This window comes from Haemorhous mexicanus, chromosome 5, assembly GCF_027477595.1.
Source record: "Haemorhous mexicanus isolate bHaeMex1 chromosome 5, bHaeMex1.pri, whole genome shotgun sequence".
Lineage (NCBI taxonomy): Eukaryota > Metazoa > Chordata > Aves > Passeriformes > Fringillidae > Haemorhous > Haemorhous mexicanus.
In genome coordinates this window covers 40,363,059-40,383,610 of record NC_082345.1, presented here as the reverse complement: position 1 = coordinate 40,383,610, position 20,552 = coordinate 40,363,059, and the positions used below count along the sequence as shown (strand labels likewise).

The 20,552-nt window shown below is 41.1% G+C and overlaps 1 protein-coding gene across 2 annotated transcripts in view; it reads left to right on the top strand.

Annotated features, from left to right (window-relative positions):
• Positions 1 to 11,461: 11,461 nt before the first annotated feature.
• The window catches only part of TBC1D15 (TBC1 domain family member 15), a 34,607-nt gene continuing 25,516 nt past the window's right edge, over positions 11,462 to 20,552 (top strand). Inside the window, exon 1 of one of the 2 annotated variants that reach the window (XM_059846905.1) lies at positions 11,462 to 11,605. In XM_059846905.1, the coding sequence (XP_059702888.1) occupies positions 11,582 to 11,605 (24 nt within the window). In that variant the 5' untranslated portion in view covers positions 11,462 to 11,581. Of the gene's footprint in view, positions 11,606 to 12,517; positions 12,889 to 20,552 lie in introns of those variants that run through there. The other variant, XM_059846906.1, reaches the window with a different exon arrangement.

The following is a 20,552-nucleotide window of genomic DNA, read 5'->3' as shown; positions in this document are numbered from 1 at the left end:
TTAAGCTACAACATAAATATTCACTGGAAACCTTCCTGTCTAAGCTGTGGTTTGGTTGGACTTGATTTATGAAACTTAAAACCTGTGTTTTCAGGGTATCATTATATAACTGGATGAAAGTATAGCTTTGTGAAGTCAGGGAAGCTAGTTGAAGACTAGACAGAAGTGAAAACATGAATTGTTTAGACTGATTTATATAAGACTTCAGCTGTTCATTGTTAGCAGACAAAATACAACAGTTCCAGGAAAAAGCATCTTTGTCAAAGATACCAAGAGTGTTTTTTGCACTTGACATACAGAAAAGCACAAATAGTTTGGTTTTCTATATTTGAGCAGGATCTTATTTAAGTAACCTGGTGTTACTAGTATGTGACTTGCTTTTCAAGAGTCTTGAATCTTGCATTTGATCTAGATTGCCTAGTTTGTACATCTGAAGGAGATGTTTTCTGTGGCTGTAAACAAGTAAGCTATTTTTCATTCTTCTGAGAAGTGAAAGAGAACAAGGCTGGCTGTCTTTAGGAAGTACCTCTGTTGTGGGGCAGATACCAGACGCCCACTATAGCATGTGTAAATCAACACTGAGCACACTTCCTCAGGGTGTATCTTGACCGAGATTACTCACATACATACTAAAATAAAATGGTATAACTTTGTACAATACCTTTCTAAAACAACTTTTAAGTGCTTGCTCACAGTCTTGATGCTGCTACTGTGAATACATGAGCTGCCTATGAGACTTTATCACTTGCTGAAATACAACAAGCCAAAGTCCAAAAGCTTTAATGCAGTATGTCTCTGCTGGATGTTATTTAGGGACACTGTATACTGCACTTAGACTTTACTTCAGAAGCTATAAAAGGTGGGATAGACTGATTCAGACAAGGACATGCAAATTCAGATGTGTCATATTTGGAGATAACTGTAACTAGCTGCAAAGACTGGGAGAGATGGCTTCATCTGGTTAGCAGTGGTCTTGCACATGATTCCAAAATGGGGGTATCCAATAGCCAGATGAACTGTATGGGATGGTCTTTGGAAGCACTTGAGTAATTGAGTGTTACCTTCATTATATTACATGCTTTCCTTCAGTGTTCACACATTGTGCAGACAGGTATTTTTGCATTCTACCACATAGAAGACTGCCTACAGTTCTTAAAGAACTTAGTTATTAAATTTCTACTTTAGATCCCAAACCAGATGAAAAAAACTTTGCAAAAAGGTGTGAATTATGGAAAGTGCTTAGATCTCAAATAGAGTTTGCCAAAAATGTCGGATGCTGTCAGAATGAAAAACGTAAAAATGCAGGTCAGGAATCTCGATAAGCTGAAAGCAGTTAAGTGATATGAGCAGTAGAGTATGGGAATAAGAGTTGGAGCCAGCCACATCCCATTTTTTCTGCTTTTAGTGGGATGAAAAGGAGAAGTAGGAAAAAAAGGAATGTTGGAAAAACTGAGGTTGCTGGTGGTAGGCTGCTGAGTAAGATGCTGAGTTAACCTTTTCTTTAAGTTGCTAGAGAGTCTCAGCAATGGCAGTATCAGGACTTCTAATACCACTTCTTGGGGGTTGTTCCTACTTCTGTGAAATACTGGTTTTCCTTCTTTAAAGAGACTGCAACAAACTTTGAGCAGGCTTTCAGGCACAATACTAACCTGCTTCAAACTTTTTATTAGGATATGCTAATTTGTTAACTATTTATATTTCACTGACTTTGTAATTCTTAGTCTGCATCAAATCCTAGGAGTCTTTCTTGAGAAGTCGGGAAGTACATCATGCTATGAGGATAACTTTTACTGCAGTTGTGTCAAGGAGTTACAGATGATGAACAAGATCCTTAGCACTACTTGCTGTGCAAGCTCAACAAGGTCCCTAAACTAGCTCAATAGCTAGTGTGCTAACAGTGCCAGGCAGTTGCTTCTGCTGTTCTTTGGCGGATTCTGCTCAACACCAGGATTTTCCTTCCATACAGGCGAGCCTGTACATCTCCATGATGTAGCTGTCTAATAAATTTAGGCTTTTTCTATCAAATAACAATGTATACTCTTAGCTCCTGTGTTTTTGAAGCTGTCATTGGCCCCTGTATTGAGCGGAATGAGATGGAGATGATTTTTGAGAGTTGTGGAGAATTTGGAATGTTTCTTGTCTTGAGATGGCTTGAAAAGTGACCGTCCATGAAAAATTCAACATTATGACAAAGTATTATTCTGCCTAAGATAACAGAAAATATCTTGGCTCAGATAAATTTTTAAATTAAAATTTTTATTTTAATATGATCAAAATGCTAAATTGCTCTACTTCTAAAATGAAAACTTTTTTCAAGCTGATCTCTCTAGTCTTAATTTTTTTTTTAAGACTTAGGTTTTTTTAAATTGGCCAGAGCCTTAACTTGGCCAAAGCCTTAAATTGATTGCTGTGTTATACAGCCATAAACTAAAACTTTGATTGTTGGGAGGAACAGCATACTTGTTCATATTCCACTGGCCAGTTTAGATCTTAGATTGTGTTTATTCAATATCAGGATGTTAAAAGATAGATTAAAACAATTATTTTTTCAGTCTATTTCCACTGCTTTGTGCATTCAGGCAAGTAACATGGATGTGATGCAGCTGCAGGGTCTCTGTGAAAAGAGGGCTTCTCTTTCTTTTCCTACTTCTTGGCTGCATTGATCTGTGTTGCCAAATGACTCCTACAGGAAATGGTGCTGTGCAAGAAAGGAAGTGCACGTTTGCTCCTTGCTTCTCTTGCTCCTGCAGACAATGATAGGCACTACAGCAGTAATACCCAGTTCCTCCCAGTTTGATAACCTTTTTTTTAACTCAAGAGGAGCTTTTCTTACATCTTGACAAATAATTCTTTTTGTGTATCTAGTCTCACCGATCCTTTCAAGGGATTTTAATACTTTATTGTAGGTTACCCAAAAGATGTTTAATTTAAAAGCATGACAAGGAAGGATAATGGGTACCAGTTTCACAGCAGTCTTCCCTAACAATTGGCCATATCCCATCTTTAAAACAGTGAAGAGATAATATTGAAAGTTTAATGGTGTGTCCTTGCTAGCTCTGATCTGACTCCTAATTCTTGGATATTGGAAGTTACTCGTAAGAAATCTCAGTTGAGAGGATTTGAGAGAACAAGGACTACTTCCTCATCAGATGCAAATAGTTGATATTCTCTGACAGATCCGCACTCATGGTTTTTTGAACTCTGGAAACTGTTAAATTGCAGGCCCTTCTTCAAGTTAACCATCACTCCATTCTGAAAAGTCAACAAATTTGGGACTTGCAGTGGAAGAGAACAAGTAGTTTCTTTTTCAGAACAGGAAACTTTAAACTGACTAATCAGGCTTGTTTTAGTAAAAAGATAAGAGAAAAACCATGTGATACCTAAATCTTTAAGTGCTGTCAGTGCTATTTGATCATACAGTCATTATAATGATTGTCTTACTGGATTTTTCTCATCAGATAAGCTCATTAAGCTTATCAGTCATACTCAAATAGAAAGAAAACATTTGCAGGGCAAATCCAATGCTTAAAAGGATGCAGCATTTGTAAAGTTGAGTAACTTAACATTGTCAGATGTTATAGGAATAATCTATTTGGCATTTGTGGATAAAAGAAATTTTGTAAAAACATACTCAAAAATATCTTGCAGAGGCTTCATGAATGTTAACTTTCCCAATGCATTTCTGCAGCTGGAGTTCTTAAATACATCTTGATATATTTTATATACCAGTGCATTTACAGGAAGATAGTCTTGTGATAAATTAATGCCAAATGGTCAATCAAGTATAAAAACAAGGATTCTTTTGTCAGGACTGCTGGTTGATCAGTGCCTCATATTAAAAGCAAAATTGCATGGAAATGGATCAACAGGTGGGAAAAAAGTGTACTGAAAATCAGTACAGAAAGAAGACAGTGTCACTTCTTACATTTACAGAATGTTGCAGAGTTTGTAACTTGATGACAGTCTAAAATAAACTGGTCCTGAAAGTTATTGGAAACTGGGGGCAGTGACTGAGACCACGGGTTTTTTATGTTACAATATTTCTGAACTCACCTGAGCGTGATGTGTCAAAAGATGGCTTTAAGATGTCAAACCAGGCTCAGTGAGGTTACTGTAAATTATCTTAGCATATACCACAGAGACTGTGGTGTGAGCATATCCCAGTAAAATAAACCTTTGACTCTCAACACTGGTCTTTGGCATCTCAGAACAGAGGAAGGAGCAGTTGCTGTTGAAGACATTTATGTTTAACAGTAGCCTCAGGGATGCTGCCTCTATGCAGCAAAACAAAGTCAAACATGGAACCAAGGGTAGGGTGGGGATTTTCCACCAACTGTAATATGCTGCTGTCCTGTCTCCACCATGAGTGCTTGTTCCTGCTTCTCTAGTGAAAACTTCTGGCTGACTGATGCTGAGGATTTGAACTGGGTGGACACTGTGAGTGAGAACAGCAAGCAACAGGAACGGCAAGATGACAGCATGTTTCTGCTTTGGCTGTTCTTAGCCCTTTCACTTGCAGTTCTAAGAAGTCAGCAACTCTGTCTTACTATTTTCTTGTCACAGAATCACTGAATGAGTCAGGTTGGAAGGGACCACAGTGGGTCATCTGGTCCAGCCTCCCCACTCAAACAGGGTCATCCTAGAGTACATTACATGGAATTGTCCAGGCAGTTCTTTAGTATCTCCAGTAAGGGAGACTCCACAACCTCTCTTAAAAAGGTGTATTTTCTAGTAAGATTTTTGTTGCTGTTCAAGAAACTAAAATCCAGAGCTTTTTAGAGTAAATGTAGTTCCTTCACAATTAGTCTTTAAAAATCTGTCAGCATTTCATTAAAGGGGCAATATTAAGTGGTGAAGAGCCAGTGTATTAGTTGCAGTTACACCCTGCAATCAAAGTCCTAGGGTGAATATTTCAAATTACAAGAGGCAGCACAGTATTTGATATACCTCTGAAGTCCATCTACTTTCCCACTGTTTTGTGACATGGAGTAATTGCAAAACAATCCTCAGCTCTAAACTGTGCCCATCCTGAAGTTGGATTGAAGCTTAAAATTACTCCAATCAATTGCCTGCAAGGAATCCTTTCAGTGTGTTGATACTGCAGTGCTTAGCACTTTGTACACCTTTTCTTTTTCAGAGACTTAGGGATTTCAGCCTGTATGGGAAATTAAGTGATTTCTGAAGATGATTATGGTGGCAAATTAAGATCAAGAAGTAAACATTGACTGCCCTTAGCTAAAACAATTGTTCTGTTACTTTTCTGCTCTTTCCAGGAAATGTTTGTTGCTATTATGATGCATATGTAGAAGTGATAGGGTTACAACTATTTGTCTCCTGTGCTGCATTCCTAGCTCTGGCAATACTGGTGTGCCAATGGCAAACAACAGATCAGTTTCTGTTTAGTCATCGCTGTCGGATAGCTTCCAGCTACCCTCTGTGGAGGCTGATGCAATCATGAATTTCTCCTTGTGTGACAAATGCAGAGCATTCATGTTAGTCTCTGCTCTGCTCCTTTTGTATTTGAAAATCCCACAACTTTATGCCCCACTGAGGAAAAAAAGCTATTGTAAAGTGATGGTCAGTCACACCAACCATAATGTTTTCTTATGTGACAACTCCTGTATGGTTTGGGTTGATTCATATTCTGGAATTGTATTGATACACAGATAAAAAAATCAAGTTCACAAGCATGGACTCGGTGCTGTGCTTAAGGATATACAAAATGTGACACTGCAAATGCTTCAAGAAATCTTGTCATCCAGCATACATGCCTTCATGTCTTGTTACATCTCCATGCCTTCACACTGTAAATACAAATAAATGCCACTGGGGTATGGCATTTCCTTCCTTTTAATTTTGGTCTATGCATACTTAGTTTGTCCCCATTCTTGTCTAACCTTGTTGCAGAAGGTAGCTAAGCATACTCTATCTGCATGCTCTACTTGTTCAGGCTAGTGGGTTTTTTATGTTTTCTTTGAGGAACAGGTTAGAAAGGCTATCCTATCTTCATCTCTCAGTTTCTGCTTTGAGGTAGAAACAATTGGTAAGTAGAGAAGATCCTAAGTGGTCCCAGAGGCTACATTTTCTGGCAAATAAATTAGGCCAGAGTGCATAAGGAGCTCTGGCCTTGAGAGCAGATGGTACAATGCAGCTTTAATCCAGGTGCTTTAGTCCTCTTCTGCCCTTTAAATCATATTTACATGCTGGCTGCTTGCAGTGGCTGTACTGTCCTCAATGCCATCTCTACGTATTAGTCTGAGAAACTCTAAGTGGTATGGTCCATGATTACATAAAAGAGCAAACTAATAATAAAATGCAAAGGCTGACTGTACCCCAGGGGCTTTCTTGGTTGACCTGTATGGATGTAGGCAGGGACTGATCTCCCTCCTGCTCTCCCAATTGTGGAATAGAATGGGAGGAATTTTTAAAAATCTTTTCTTCTTGCATGGGGAAAATAAGAGCATTTCACAGCTAAATCCTTGGATATTTCATTTATCGTCTACAGTACAACTAATGCTGAGGAAGGGTACCTCTTAAAATATGAGGAACTTGAAAAGCCTAGTCTGTAGCTATCTCCTGGGTGACTTGCTGTACCCAGAGACCAGACCCATTTACTATCTCATTGTGGTCTGTGATAAACTGGAGTAGCCTAGACAAATTGTGGGTTGCGTCTGTCCATGCAAGGCTTGGAATACATCCATTGCCTATGAGGAGAAATAAAGATCAAAGGGAAAGATATTTTTGGCACTGTTTTACTTTTTCCTCTGCTGTGGGGTTGTTTGTACAAATTAAGCCTGTGATGGAAGGACTTGACAGAATCGCACTTGTCTTGTGTGGGCCAGGTTTTCATGTGGTTGAGCATGTGGGCAGCTGACACTTCTGAATACATGAAAGCATCTTGGAACTCTGCTGAAATAGCTGTGTGAACAACAACAATAGCAGCTGCTGCAGCTTTTGGCACAGCAATAATAGCTATGCTTGCAGCTGTGACAGCAACAGAAGCCACGGGAAAGCCAGGAACACTCTGGCTGCACCCTCGGTGCTGGCTGGTGTGCTGTGACCACCTTTTATGTGGCAGAAGTGTTAGAGCAGATGGTTAATTAAAATCCAACAAAGAGTGAGCCCCCAGGCTAAAGATACCCTCCTCCTTAGATTCCCATCTGTGTAGTGTATGAAAGGTTGGACTTCAGCATAGAGCTACAGACTGTCCCATTGTTTTCTTAAGGGGCTTCTGGAGGAGGGAGAGGGATCTGCTAGCACCCTGTCAGCCTGTGGAACTTGCTGTTGTGTGTCATACCGGTTTCTAAAGTGCAATAATGTAATGTACCAATAATGTAGGCTGGGAAGCAGCTTTGCACAAAGGTATCTGAGTGTCAAAACCAGTGCAGAACAAATCAATCATGAGCCAGAAAATAAAGCCATCCTGGGCTCCATCAGGAAGAGCACTGCAGCAAGCTGAGGGGTGATGATACTTCCTCAGCCCTCATGAGAGAGTCCTGGAATGCTGAGTCTAGTGCTGGATTCACTGGTAGAATGGAGACACTGGCATTGTTGAGTGAGACATGTGAAGGGCAATCAAAGGCAATTAGGAGACTGGACCATCTGTCATACAAAGAGATGCTGACAGATGTGAGACTGTTCAGTCTCAGAGGATCTTTTCAATGTCTAAAAATAGATTATGAGAGGAAGTAAAGAATGCAGAGCTGGTCTCTTTAGTGGTATTCAATGACAAAATGGACCCAAGCCGAAATACAAGAAATTCCATTAAAGCATAAGAAAAACCTTTGGCATTCCAAAAGCAACCAAGCGCTGATGAAACTGCTTGACTGAGGAGGTTGTGGTGTGTATATTCTTGAAGATTCTCAAGCCTCAAACTTTATAAAGCCCTGAGCAATCATTTGTGATCTGCTCTGGGCAGGATGGTTGGATTAGATGATCTCTAAAGATTCCTGCCAACTTCAACCTTTCAGCAGTCCTTTGATAGAGCAACCTGATAAGAAAGAGTAAATTTGCTCCTCATGTTGAGTAACAAGATACACATTATACAATGAAAATTTGCTAAAGAACAAGGGAGAAGGCCCAAGATGGATGTCTAGAAGATTGGGTAAGTAGCTAGAAGATGGTCATATATATCTCATGGAGTAAATTGGTCTGTGGGACTGAGAGCTCTCTGAAACATACCGGCCTTCTTGACACTGAGGTAAGTGGTGACTTGTGTTTGCAGGGGTCCCAGGAGGAGAGAAGAGATGAGAATCTTGACTCCATGTTTTAGAGGGCTGATTTATTATTTTATGATATATATTATATTAAAAGAAAATTATATATTAGAACTATACTATAAGAATAGAAGAAAGGATTTCATCAGAAGGCTTGCAAGGAATAGAAAAGAATGGAATGATAATAAAATCTTGCGACTGACCAGAGAGTCCAAGACAGCTGGACTGTGATTGGCCATTAATTAGAAACAACCAACGTGGACCAATCAGAGATGCATCTGTTGCATTCCACAGCAGCAGGTAATTATTGTTTACATTTTGTTTCTGAGGCCTCTCACCTTCTCAGGAGAAAAGATCCTAGCAAAAGGATTTTTCATAAAATGTGTCTGTGACAGTGACTGGCACACTGAGAACAGCATGGGATTTATCTTTTAATTTTTTACTTCGTTGTCAGCTCCACGAAGGTCAGCTTGAGGAAAAAGCCTTTCACACAACTTGTGTGCAAATTTTACAAATAATACTCAAAGTCTAGCACTGAGCTGACTTGACGGAAGCAGGATCTTTGGCAGTGAGTGAGAGTGGGTGGTAATTGTCCTCAAAATGAGTAATGGCATTTTATCTTGGGCCCTGAAGAAGGGTGAGAGTGGGTGGATGAACAGGAGGAATTAAGATGAGAGGGTTAAAATAATATGGGCTGGATGAATGACTAAAACATTCCGCAGAAGTCTGGACGTATCAAAATGGTATTGGTCACTGTCAGCAAACAGAATGTTACAAGAAAAAATATTATCTGTGTGATAGATGGGGAAAGCCATGATTTAGTGCTGTTGTACTAGAAAATGTCAGCAAGGGAGTTGGGTAAAGCACGTAAAGACAGAGTCAGAGAGTTCCTTAAGACTAAGGCATCAACCAAGCTGTGGGCCCTGGAGACATATGGCTATTGATATTGAAGAGAGAGATGACTGCCAAGAGATTCTGGAGGAAAAAAAAAAACATTTTGTCTGTTAGCTGTCTGCAATGATAAAAAGATATTTTAATTTGGATCAGAATTAATGACTATGGTAGAAATATGGCAATGAGTCATGAGAGAAATATTTATTTATTGACACAATTTCCTACAAAGAAACAGAGGCTTTGATCCAATATGCTAATGATCAAGTCCAAGAGACAGGAGAAATAGAAGCTGAAATCATGCTAGTAAAGACAACAGACCTCAAGGTGTCATTGTAGATTGTGGCTTGGCTAACAGACTTGAAATGTGAATCTCAATTTTGAGCTTCTCCTAGAAAAGAAACCTTGACAAAGCAGTTTCATTGAAGAGCCAGAATGAGGGGATGCAATGGAACTAATCAAAGGAAGGCCTCAGCGTTCATTGCAAATTTCAGGGAGGTTAGAGATGAAAAGGAAGTGCAGAGGGAACAGGATTACAGATGGGTGTGAAAGTAATGTATGGTTATATTGCAAGGAGTAAGAAACAAAGGAAAAGGGTAAGAAAAGGAAAGGATGAAAATGAACACATGAGAGACCAAGTGAGATTAAACCAATGTGGAAGACAGCTAAAACACTCGCACCCCTCAAAGCAATTAATTTATGGTGATGCATTTTTAATGTGTAGCCTTCTCCCTTGTATTCACCGTGACACTAAGTTGTGTTCTTATTAAATTTAAACAAAAGGACCACCAAAGTTATGGTGCCCATTTTTGCTACACTGATACAGCTTTCCAGACCTAGATATTACTACAAGAACTTGTGATCTGACTGTGTATTATTTAATTTTCTCATCTTTATGCATGTTTATATACAGAGAGTCACAACAGGCTTTTCCAACTTTGAAACAGATCAGTATTTGTCTTGAAAATTGGAAATCTGGTTTTCCAAGGTAAGTATAGTTTGGGTATTAATCTAACTAAATGGGGTTTTAATTCAAAAAGTCAGAAGGGAATTATAATGCCACTTTATGACAGAAATAAAAACCCCCAACCAACCCATCCCAAAACCCAACAAATAACCTTTGCTCCTTCAGAGAAGCAAATCACTTCCCTGCAAGCATCTCATTTGCCTGTTTCAAATAAACAGTATTTGGGGATATACTGTTTGCTCAAAATATTTTACAGTATTGTTGGAACATAACCAATGTCTTAAAAACCATCTTTATTATGTTTCAGACATTACATGAAAGCCAAATTTTTAAAAGTAATACCACACATAATATATTTTTCCAGATAAAGAAGACCAATCAAAATCCATTGACTTTTGCAGAATTCTTTCAGGCTTTATAAATCTGTACATGTATGAAAGCAGAACATTTGCTAAGATGGATGAGATTGTAATTAAGATCTACTTTTATCCCTCGATGTGTTGAATGTGTTATGTGTTAAAAACTACCACCTTGAAAGCAGTGTATTTTTCACTAACATTAAAGATCTGGTATATGAGTATGGGGGCAGCTTAGTATTGCCCGTGGGTACTGTGATATTGAGATCTTACAGCTCCTTCCAGTACCCATAGGGGGTCTGCAAGATAGCGGGAGAGAGAATATTTGCAAGGGGATGGAACAGTAAGACAAGAGGGAATGACTTCAAACAGGCAGAGAGTAGGTTTAGAACAGATATTAGAGAGAAATTCTTCCCTGTGTGGACAGTGAGGCGCTGGGACAGGTTGCAAAGATGAGTTCTGGATGTCCATCCCTGGCAGTGCTCAAAGCCAGGTTGGATGGAAGGTGTCCCTGGCCATGGCAGGGTGCTTAGAGCTAGATGATCTTTAAGGTCCCTTCCAACCCAAACTATTCTATGATTCTGTGACTGGACAACAGCTAAAACAGCTAAAAGAGAAAGAAAATAATTTGAGACAGTATGATATGTGCTTTATATCAACTATGTAACATTGCTCAAATTACAACTGCAATCTCAGAGAGCTCTGAAAAAGCTTTAAAGGCGAAAGGGAAGAAAAAAAGAACAGCAATCTCCTTTCCTCTTCGCTGCCGTACTCGCACACTGTGGAGCGGTGACCGCTGCCCCGGCCGCCGCGGGGCCCGCGGCTGGGACACTTGCCCACCTCCCGGCGGGCTGCGTGCGTGCCAGGGGCTGAACAGGAACGACGGGACCGCAGCGACCGTGCAGCCTTTGGCACAGAACAGAGCAGCCAGCCCTCGCTCCCCTGCCTAGCCTGCGGCCTTTGGCACAGAGCAGCTCAGCTAGCTCCCCGGCCCGGCCCGGCCCGGCCCGCAGCCTTTCGGCTCCAGACGCGGACCCGCACCCGGGCCCTGCGCGGTGCGCATGCGCGGCTCGCAGCAGTGACGCCGTTGTTGTGGCGCGGCGGGGAAGCACGTGAGGAGTGCGACGTCACCATAAACACTCGTGGGCAATATGGCGGCGCCGCCGAGCGGCAAGGTAACGGGGGCGGGCGGTGGCGGGGTCGGCCTCTCCCCTCGCGGGACGCGCCGTATCGGGCGCTGGGTCGCCCCAGCTGGCGGGAGTCGCGGGGAAGAGGGGTTGGGCCGCTGAATGGCCAGGCGGGCGCCTTTTTCCCTGCCGTGCGGGTGTCGCCTCCCGGGGCCGCCTCTCCGGGTACGTGCCGTCCTGGCCTCGGGCGGGCCGAGCCGGGCGCTGGCAGCGGCCGCGGGCCCTCTGCGCCGGAGGCGGTCGCGGCCGACGGGCGGAACTCGGGCCCTTCCCGCACCTGCCGGCCGGCCGGGCAGCGCCCCGCGCCTCCGCGGCAGCTCGGCCCCGACCCGGGGCGGCTGGAGGCAGCTCTCCGCCGGGGGCAGGCAGCCCCGCGGCCGCGCTGGCTCTCCGCCGGAGGCAGAGGAACGCGGCTTGTGCTGTCTACGTGTCCGAGTGTCCCGGAGGTGCTCATGGACGGTAGTGGCCTTACCCGCGGCCTGTGCACTGGTAGTGTGTGGGAACCTGCCCCCAGCGTGCGTACAAAGCCTCGTCAGTGCTATAGTTTTGTAATTTAAAAATTTTTGTACGCCGCGGATTCTTGCCGAGCGTTCCGGAGCGAAACATTACTGCTTGACAGGGACTGAGCTCGCAGGAGGTGGAGGTACGAGCAACACCCACTGTTTCCCTCCGCCCCCGCCCACAGATACGAATTGTGTCCGTATTGGTTTTTTGTGGAAATAGTTTTATTTCATGACTTTGTCTTCTGAAAGCGTTGCTTTGCAGTGCGGTGTTCTAGAGCACGTGGATCCTTTATTTAGGATTTAAAATCTCAGTGTGGTGTCCGATTGTATGGAGTAGCCATGGTGAGCGTGTGATAGTCTGCGGTTTCACTTTTCCAGCACAGGAACAGAAGATGATAGTTTCAGTTCACACTGATCTCGGCGTGAGAGAGCACACGTAATTAGCCACGTCTGCGCTTCCCGGAGGGTGCTGAGGAGTGCCCTTAGCTGTTGCACGAAAATTCCATCGAGGTGTTGAAAGCAGATCCGTTTCAACCAGAATTGTTGGAGCAGGCAATTTGTGCAGCTCGAGTTTTTGCAATTTTATTTCTGTGTCCTTTACTGCCTGTTAGGTGTCTAAATATAAAGATAGCCATACTGTCCTCCCAGCTGTTTTTAGCTATGCACATCCGGCTTTTATGTATACAGAGAAGTTCCTTTTTTGGTTTTATCCACTTTAATATCAATACAGAAGTTTATTGGATGAAGGGAAATATTTTAAGTTTTTAGGTAAGTACTTTACTATTTTAATTTTTCAGGTAGTTTTTGGTTTTCTACTTAGGCTGCTATCAGGATCTTCTTCAGGATGTCTCTCGTGAAAGCAGCTGTATTATGATGAATTATATGAGATACTAGAATGATTGTGGATTAGTTGTTTGTAAATTTGCTGTGTATTCATTGTTCCTTTCCAAGAGCCACGTTTGCCTGAGATTAAATCTCTAAGACATTGCAAAACTGTTTTAGTTATGCCACGTCCACAGTACTAATGCAACTTGTTAATGCAGCTTCTAATTCAGTAACATTCTTTGTCGTGTCTGTTTTAACACAGAGGAAAAATGACAGTTGTGTTTTCTCAAATTTCATAAAGTGGCTGAGCTGGTTTGACGTTTCACTGCTCTCAGGAGTAGTTCCATCCTTCTCTGTATTTCCCCACCTGTGTGTTGCACTATTGCTTTCTTGGATACTGTACTCATTTGATCTGTCAGTGATTCGATCTAGCAATCTAAAATAATACGTACAGCTGTTCTTACTTTTGTCTGGATTAGTTTTCCATTGGGAGCACATTGGACCATAAATTGTTCCTTTGAGTGGCAGCGGGATTTTGGGAGGGCTTACAAACTAATGAAATTTCACTCTAGGTGGAATAAATGCAGTGAAGATTGGTACAGACCCAGCATTCTCACTTCAGGCCTTGCGCACTTCAGTGTCTTTACAAGCTGTGGATGTTAAAAGTTAACTGCAGTGTTCCTTCTGGCTGTGCAATTTGTTGTAGTGGGGTGTTTCAGGTGGTAGCTTTCTGAAAGATCAGTAGGCATTAGTTTGTGGGGTGCTTTATTCTCATGTGGCAGGTCTTATCACATGAAAGTAATATATTTTAATGTATGTGTTCTTTGCTACAAAATATTACACAAAGTGGTTCCCATGGAAAGCACGTGGCAGTGTATTAAGCAGCTGGGATAACCTGCATTGTTTCAGCTTTCACAAAAACTTGTTTTAGCAAACCATAAAAGATGGTGGTTTCTATTGCATTTTGACCCTGTTTGCCTTTCTCTTCTCTATTGCAGGTTTTGAGGGTTTTGGGGGCAGTTGTTTGTTTTTTGTTTGGGTTGGTTTTATTTTTAATTTTATTTCTTAGACATATAAGTAGATTCAGAATCCAGCTATTTCATGTGGTCTCTGGTTTCTGCTCCATACAATAATGGGATATGAATTATAAATGTGGTTATCTCATGCACTACTTTTCTTTGACTTTTGTCCTGTGATTTTTTTTTTTTCTTGCTGGAACCTCTCACAAGGTTCTTATCAGTGTTTTTCTCTGTATGGATAGTTAACTCAGTTCAGGAAAAGTTACTGCAGTTGAATTCTGGAGTCATGACTCATTCTTTATAAATGACCATCTGCCCTAGAACAGTGTGAGCTTCAGTTTTTTGCCCTTTCTTAGAGTTGCCAGTTTTTTCTGGAAGTAACTTGGTAATAAGGTCATTTGTTTTCAGAGCTTTTGACTTTATGCAAATGGGTGTATTTATATATGATACATATATTATACTTTATGAAAACAGGCCCATTTTCTCTCTTTTTGTTGCTTAGCAAGTGGCAGTTTGTTTATTGTATTCAGAGAACCTACTCTGGATTCACCCTTAAACAGAAAACCATGTTAGAAAATGAGCTAAAAAGTTGTGTATGGGGAGAAGTACAAGCTTCAGTTTCAGTCTGTCAGTATACAGGTGATTATTGCAGCTGATCTAATGATACTTTTTTAATGTTCTTGGAGTTCAGAGTATCTTCAGCATATGGGCTGTTAGATCTTTCTCAAGTTACCAATTGACACATGGGCTGTCAGATACGTTATTTTTCACTTGCTTGTGCTCTTGCTCTTGGAGTTAAAGTTTCAGAATGTTAACTGGCCAAACATCTGAGCTTTATCTCTAAGCTCAGATGTCTGGCCAGTTCAGCAACTAGAAATGTTCAAGCAGCACGGTAGCTATTACTGAATAGTAGTGGTGTTAGTGGTGTATGTTTGGGGAGGGGATTTGTGTTTGCAGTGGAAGTTTGTTTTTTTTTAAATTTGGTATGTTAAAATTAGCTTTGCATCCTTCAGGTATTTTGTTGGCATAGATACAGTGAATTATTTTAGGTGTATATGTGTTTTGTGGGATAGGCAGCGTCTTGCTCCACCTTCTGCTAGTTAAACCTGAGTGCACAAAACTCTTGTACTGTGCATTGTTGTGCCATTTTATTAAGCATTTGATTTAAAACATTTGTTATATCTTTTTCAGCCTTTATAATTTACTGTGAATACAATCATGATTTTTTTTAATATACTGTACTTTGTGGGTTTTCTTTGTGAAAAGAAGACTCTCTCTCTTGAATTTATTTAAGGCTTGATTAAGCTTTAATGTAAAGCAGGTCGGTGATATTTCTGAAATTTCTGTATTTTCTTTCTTTTTTCTATTCATTAAGGATATCTCTTTGCAGAAGTTCTTGCAATAGGACCAGTGGGTTACTACCTGAAGCTCTTGCTCTCAGTACTCTGAACAGACTTATATTTTCACTGATACCTTGCTATTGTTGCATGAATAGCAGAAATATCGTGTGGCTCAAGAAATCTTCAGAGCACATGAGGCAGAACTTGAAATATGTACTGTTGTCAAGTAGGAAACTTTTCTTATATGGTTCCTGGTGTGGAGAGCTTTCTCATATTTGTCACAACATGAACAATGTTTGTGGGATTCTGTCCCTCTCCACCCCTTCCCTACTTAGAAATTGGGTGTCTTTAAGACTGGCAGGTGTGAACTTTTACTGTATTGGGAAAAAGTTGAGCCACAGGCTCAGCAAACATAAGGCATACAAGGTTCAACAAGGCCAAGTGTGAGGCCTGTGGGGCGAGCCCAAGCACAAGTACAGTCTGGGTGGAGAATGGATTGAAATGAGCTCAAGGGAGAAAAACTTGAGGGTCAATATGACTCAAATGTCCACCTGCAGCTCAGCCAACTGTGTTTTGGGCCATATCAAAAGCAGTGTGGTCAGCAGATCATGGGAGATGATTTTCCCCCTCTCCTGTGCCCTCAAAGGACACCATGTGGAGGACTGTATCCATCTCTGGAGTCCCCACCATAGGCATAGATCCAATGTAACAAAGAGGGCTATGAAGATGGTCAGAGAGGTGGAGCACATCTCCTATGAAGGAAGGCTGAGACAGTTGGCGTTTTTCAGTCTGGAGAAGAGAAGTCTCCAGGGACACCCTGGAACACCCTCCAGTATGTAAAGGGGTCTTATAAGAGAGCTGGAGAGGGATTTTTCCCAGAAGAATGTAGTGATAGGATGAGGGGCCATCACCTTCAGCTGAAGGGGGAGCATAGGTTTAGATTGGATATCAGGAAGAAGTTCTTTGCTCTGAGTGTGGTGAGACACTGGAACAGATTGCCCAGAGAGGTTGTCTGCTCACTGTCCCTGGAGGTGTTCAAGACCCGGCTGGACAGGGCTGTGAGTAACCTGGTCTAGTGGAATGTTGCCTGCCCATTGCGGGGGGCTTGCAGCTAGATGATCTTTAGGGTCCCTTCCAACCCAAACCATGCTGTGATTTGCAGTTTATTGCAATTCGAATGTCAGATATTGTAGCATATCTTCTGTGGAGCAGAAGATCATGTTGATCAAGTTAATGTTGGCTTGATGCTTTGTAGAACACTCAAATGTATTGGCACCTAGTCCTTGGAAACAGACTCTGATGCAGTAGGTACTTCACTGTGCCCAGTGACACTTCAGCAAAGGATGTGTGAATAAGCTTTGGGCAAACATCAGCTATTCCAAAGAGGAAGATGGAAATTCAAGCAGTATAATGCAGACTTTTATATTGACTTATATTTCTTTTTACTTGATTCATAGTTCTAAACTAAGATGCTTTCTTTCATGAGTGTAAGGTCACTCAGGCCAACCATTGTCTAAATTGAATTAATTTTATTAGCCTGTAATTGTTTCCTTACAGTGTTTAATTTTTTGTTCTGTTTTCTTTCCATCAGAATCTGAAAATAAGGTGCTGCACAGCTGCTATAGCTGTTGTTGATGTTTGTGGACAGAGCCATTTTTCCTTAATTTGAAGTTTGCAGAACATTCAGACTTTTCTACTCAGTCACTTTCTTATGAACATGCCTGCTTGCTGTTTCAGCTGTTGAATCTTTGGTGAGGTCCTTTACCTGATTCCCTAACATAAGGCAAAAAATGAAGTAACTGCTATTGAAAACTTGTTAATATCAGTATTTACACAGTGCCTAGTTAGTTACTTACTCCAGAGCAGTGGCTGATTGACTATGTAAGAGCTTCAGACTGTGTCTGTTATGAGGTGCTGGATGACATTTTGGCAGAGCAGTGCTGGCCTCGAGCTGTACTCTGAGGCAGAAAAGGGGAGTGAATGGAACACACTCTCCAAGAACACAGGGTGAGAATATGAAGTGTCTGAAACATGGGGCAAACTAGCTGGGAGAGTTGCAGTGCTTCTCCTTCTCTCAAGTGTTCTGTGTTTGGCAGGTTGCTGGCATGTTACAGATGTAGGAGCAGGAGACAGAAACAATCAGTACATATGGTGACAGCTAATACTTAGGTGCTCAGCAGAGGCAGCGTGGAAAATACATGAATGAGGATGGCAGGACCATCCTGTTCCGTGGTAGCCCCAGATCTTGGCTTTCCTTTATTTATTGTCTATATTTCATTGCCTTAGGGTGCAATATTGTCATCTTTCACTAGCGGGTAGCACAGGGCTGTAAATTGCTATCAAATGGCAAGCATTAAATCACAAGGCTTTGTTGTATTCTGTTGTATATTGTTGGTGGTGGTGTGGCATCCCAAACGCCTTCTGCTTGTACATGTCTTTAGCAATAAAAATGCTACAAGCATTGCCTGTTTGCTGCTCAGTGTAAGCAGAACAATAGAAATATGGAGATATGCATTGTCCATGCTGTGTCCTTATGGTATTAAGAATGATACCATTTATTTCTCAGAAAATGTTACTGGGGCAATGGTGGGACTACAGAAACCTATTTTTTGCTGGACACAGACTATAAATACTTGAAGAGTTTTCCAGAACCTTAACTAGTATATGCCATGACATGTAAACTGAGCCTACATCCTGCTGCTTCCATCTGTTTTCTTAATAGTAGGTGGGTAGGCAGCTATTGCTTTGTGCAGCTTTCCTGAATTTTCTGCTGTGGTTCCCTGTTTCTATAGACCTTCACTCAGGATACGAGTTGGAGTAACTGTTGTCTCTGTGTAGTACAGTGCTTTCAATGCCTGATCAGATGAATTGTGAATTTGCCTTTGACCTCTGTAGCACCCATGGAAAAAAAGAAACAGGTCAAAGTGGCTCACTAGCATTTGGAAACTTGCATCAACTTTTAGCTTTTGGTGGGATTCTGAAACAGACAGGCAATGGGTCTAGTTTTCATTCAATAGAACTGGACAAATAAATATGCTGTGAATTGTGCTTGTGCGCTGCCAGCACAGACTGCTTGATAAGCAGGAAAGATTTATGCTCATAAGCTTCTCGGGTACATCTTATTTCAAACTTGAAACTTTAGTATTATTAAAAAGTAATACTTAAATCATACTAACTTTTTTCCCACTGTCTCCACGATTATTTTAGGGAAGAAAGTTGCCAGCTGAATGCTTTTACAGTCTGAAGTTGCCTTAAGTAGTGCTAATGATTTGAAGTAGTCTAGGAACTTATGGATACCAAGGATGGATAAATCTCTTCTGCACAGAACTAGCTTTAAGATGGTAAAATGTCTGAAAATCTTTCAGGAATTCCAATGTACAGCCACAAGATATAATTAAAATTTGTTTGAAATCAAGTAATTTTAAAAGTTCAGCTCCTGTCACATTACATCTTCATTTGCTTTGGTTGTGTTAGTGTGTGCTTTTGATAAACACTCTTCTTTTTTCATTTGTGTTTTTGTTGTGGAACCTGCAAAGTCTGGCTTTCATGTAGATAATAACATCTAAACCTGTGACATATGCTTCTCTGAGGGCAGTTCAGTAGATGTTTGCAAAGAGGCACAGAGGAAAACAGAACAATCGCTGTTTAAAGCTGTGGTGAGGCCTGTCATTGCTGGACCGCTGTTTTGGCCTCGAGCATCTGAGCAACACAAACGGCTTTTCTTCCCTGGGGTTCTGTTTCAGGGACCAATGGATAGACTGCAGAACACAGAATTCTTATTAGCTGGATGGGTGGAAGGGCTGTAATACTGGGGTGAGGGATACTTCTGGCATTTTATTAAAATCTTAGGGATGTGTCAACTTATCTAGTGACCTGTGGTATGCACTTATTAACATCAACTTGTCTTTTTTTTATGATGGGTCTAGTGATTTTGTGTAGATTTAGGGGAAGAGTGATGGCTCTAATCGTATGAAAACAAAATGAAAGATTGAACTTGTCTCCACCTTCTTCTTACCTTTGTAAAGGAACCCATGATGAATATGTAAAATAATGAATAGTACGAAACCAAGGTGAGCCAGCAGTGTCTTTTCCTCTCTTGTAATAGAAAAAGCATAATGGACTAACTGAGCAGATAATATTCTTTAAAACTCTTGAATTCTTTCACACAGTGGGTAATGAGGCCTTCCTAGGTCACTAAAGGCTAAAGATTGTCAAGATTTCAAGGAGGTGAGGTTGCTTTCCTAAGCTGAGGGGGTTGACAGGTAACACAGAAGCAGATTTTGGGTTGGGTTTAGAGGGGTTAAAGTTACTTCAATAGCTAATGAGGAGGAATCAGGCTTATTATCTTGCCCTGCCTGTACCTAGTTCCTTCTGCTCTCTCCATATGTAGCAGGATCTCACTCTGTAGATGTCTTATGCAGACCTCACACAAGTCCTTGGTATTTTACTAATGCTTCAGGTCGTCCTCCAACATTTGTTGCCTTTTAAATGTTCTGCAGTAACCTACTGCTTAGGCAAGAGGCAGTGTGTGAAGCCATTACTTAGTTTTGAAATCTGTTTTCTTGAATGCTTAAGAGGTCCAAATGTGCTGACTCACCAGGCGTTTCCCTGAGTGTTGGGCTGCAGAGGCCCTGAGCAAAAACCTTTGTAGGCCACATGGTGTGTGAAATGGAGCTACTTAAGTGTAGTAGCAGTTGTCTACTGATGGATGGGTTTTTATTCAAATCTAACTATTGGTATACTGTCTTTCGGTTTGATACTTTCCTTAGTACTAATTACTTGTACATGTAATTTAACATTACTTTTCTTCTTTAAATTGATTTTGAATAGCTTGTCAGTGTTGCAGTACCAGAAAACAAAAATCTGTAACAAGCTAAGTTTTACTGTAAAGTACTGTAAGAATACCTAATAGCATTTTCGAATGTTCAGCTTGCTAAGAACATTGTGTGAAATATAGCCACTCAAAGTAGCTAATTTTCAGGTGCTACCACTATAGAATTACATTCCCAAACTCAGTTTGTTCCAATGCATTTATGGAGTTACCTTACAAAGTACTGCTGAATAGAGTGGCTCAGTATTTTGAAGAATTCAAGATGGTAACTCCCAAAATGTTTTGTAGAGGGATTAACTGTGGAAAAAAATCTAGATAGAGATAACATTGATTGTACAAAAGACTTTCTTCAAATTAGTTACAGTTGTAGTTAACAGTTGGAAAAAGTAAATAAATAGATCATGCTTGTGATTGGAA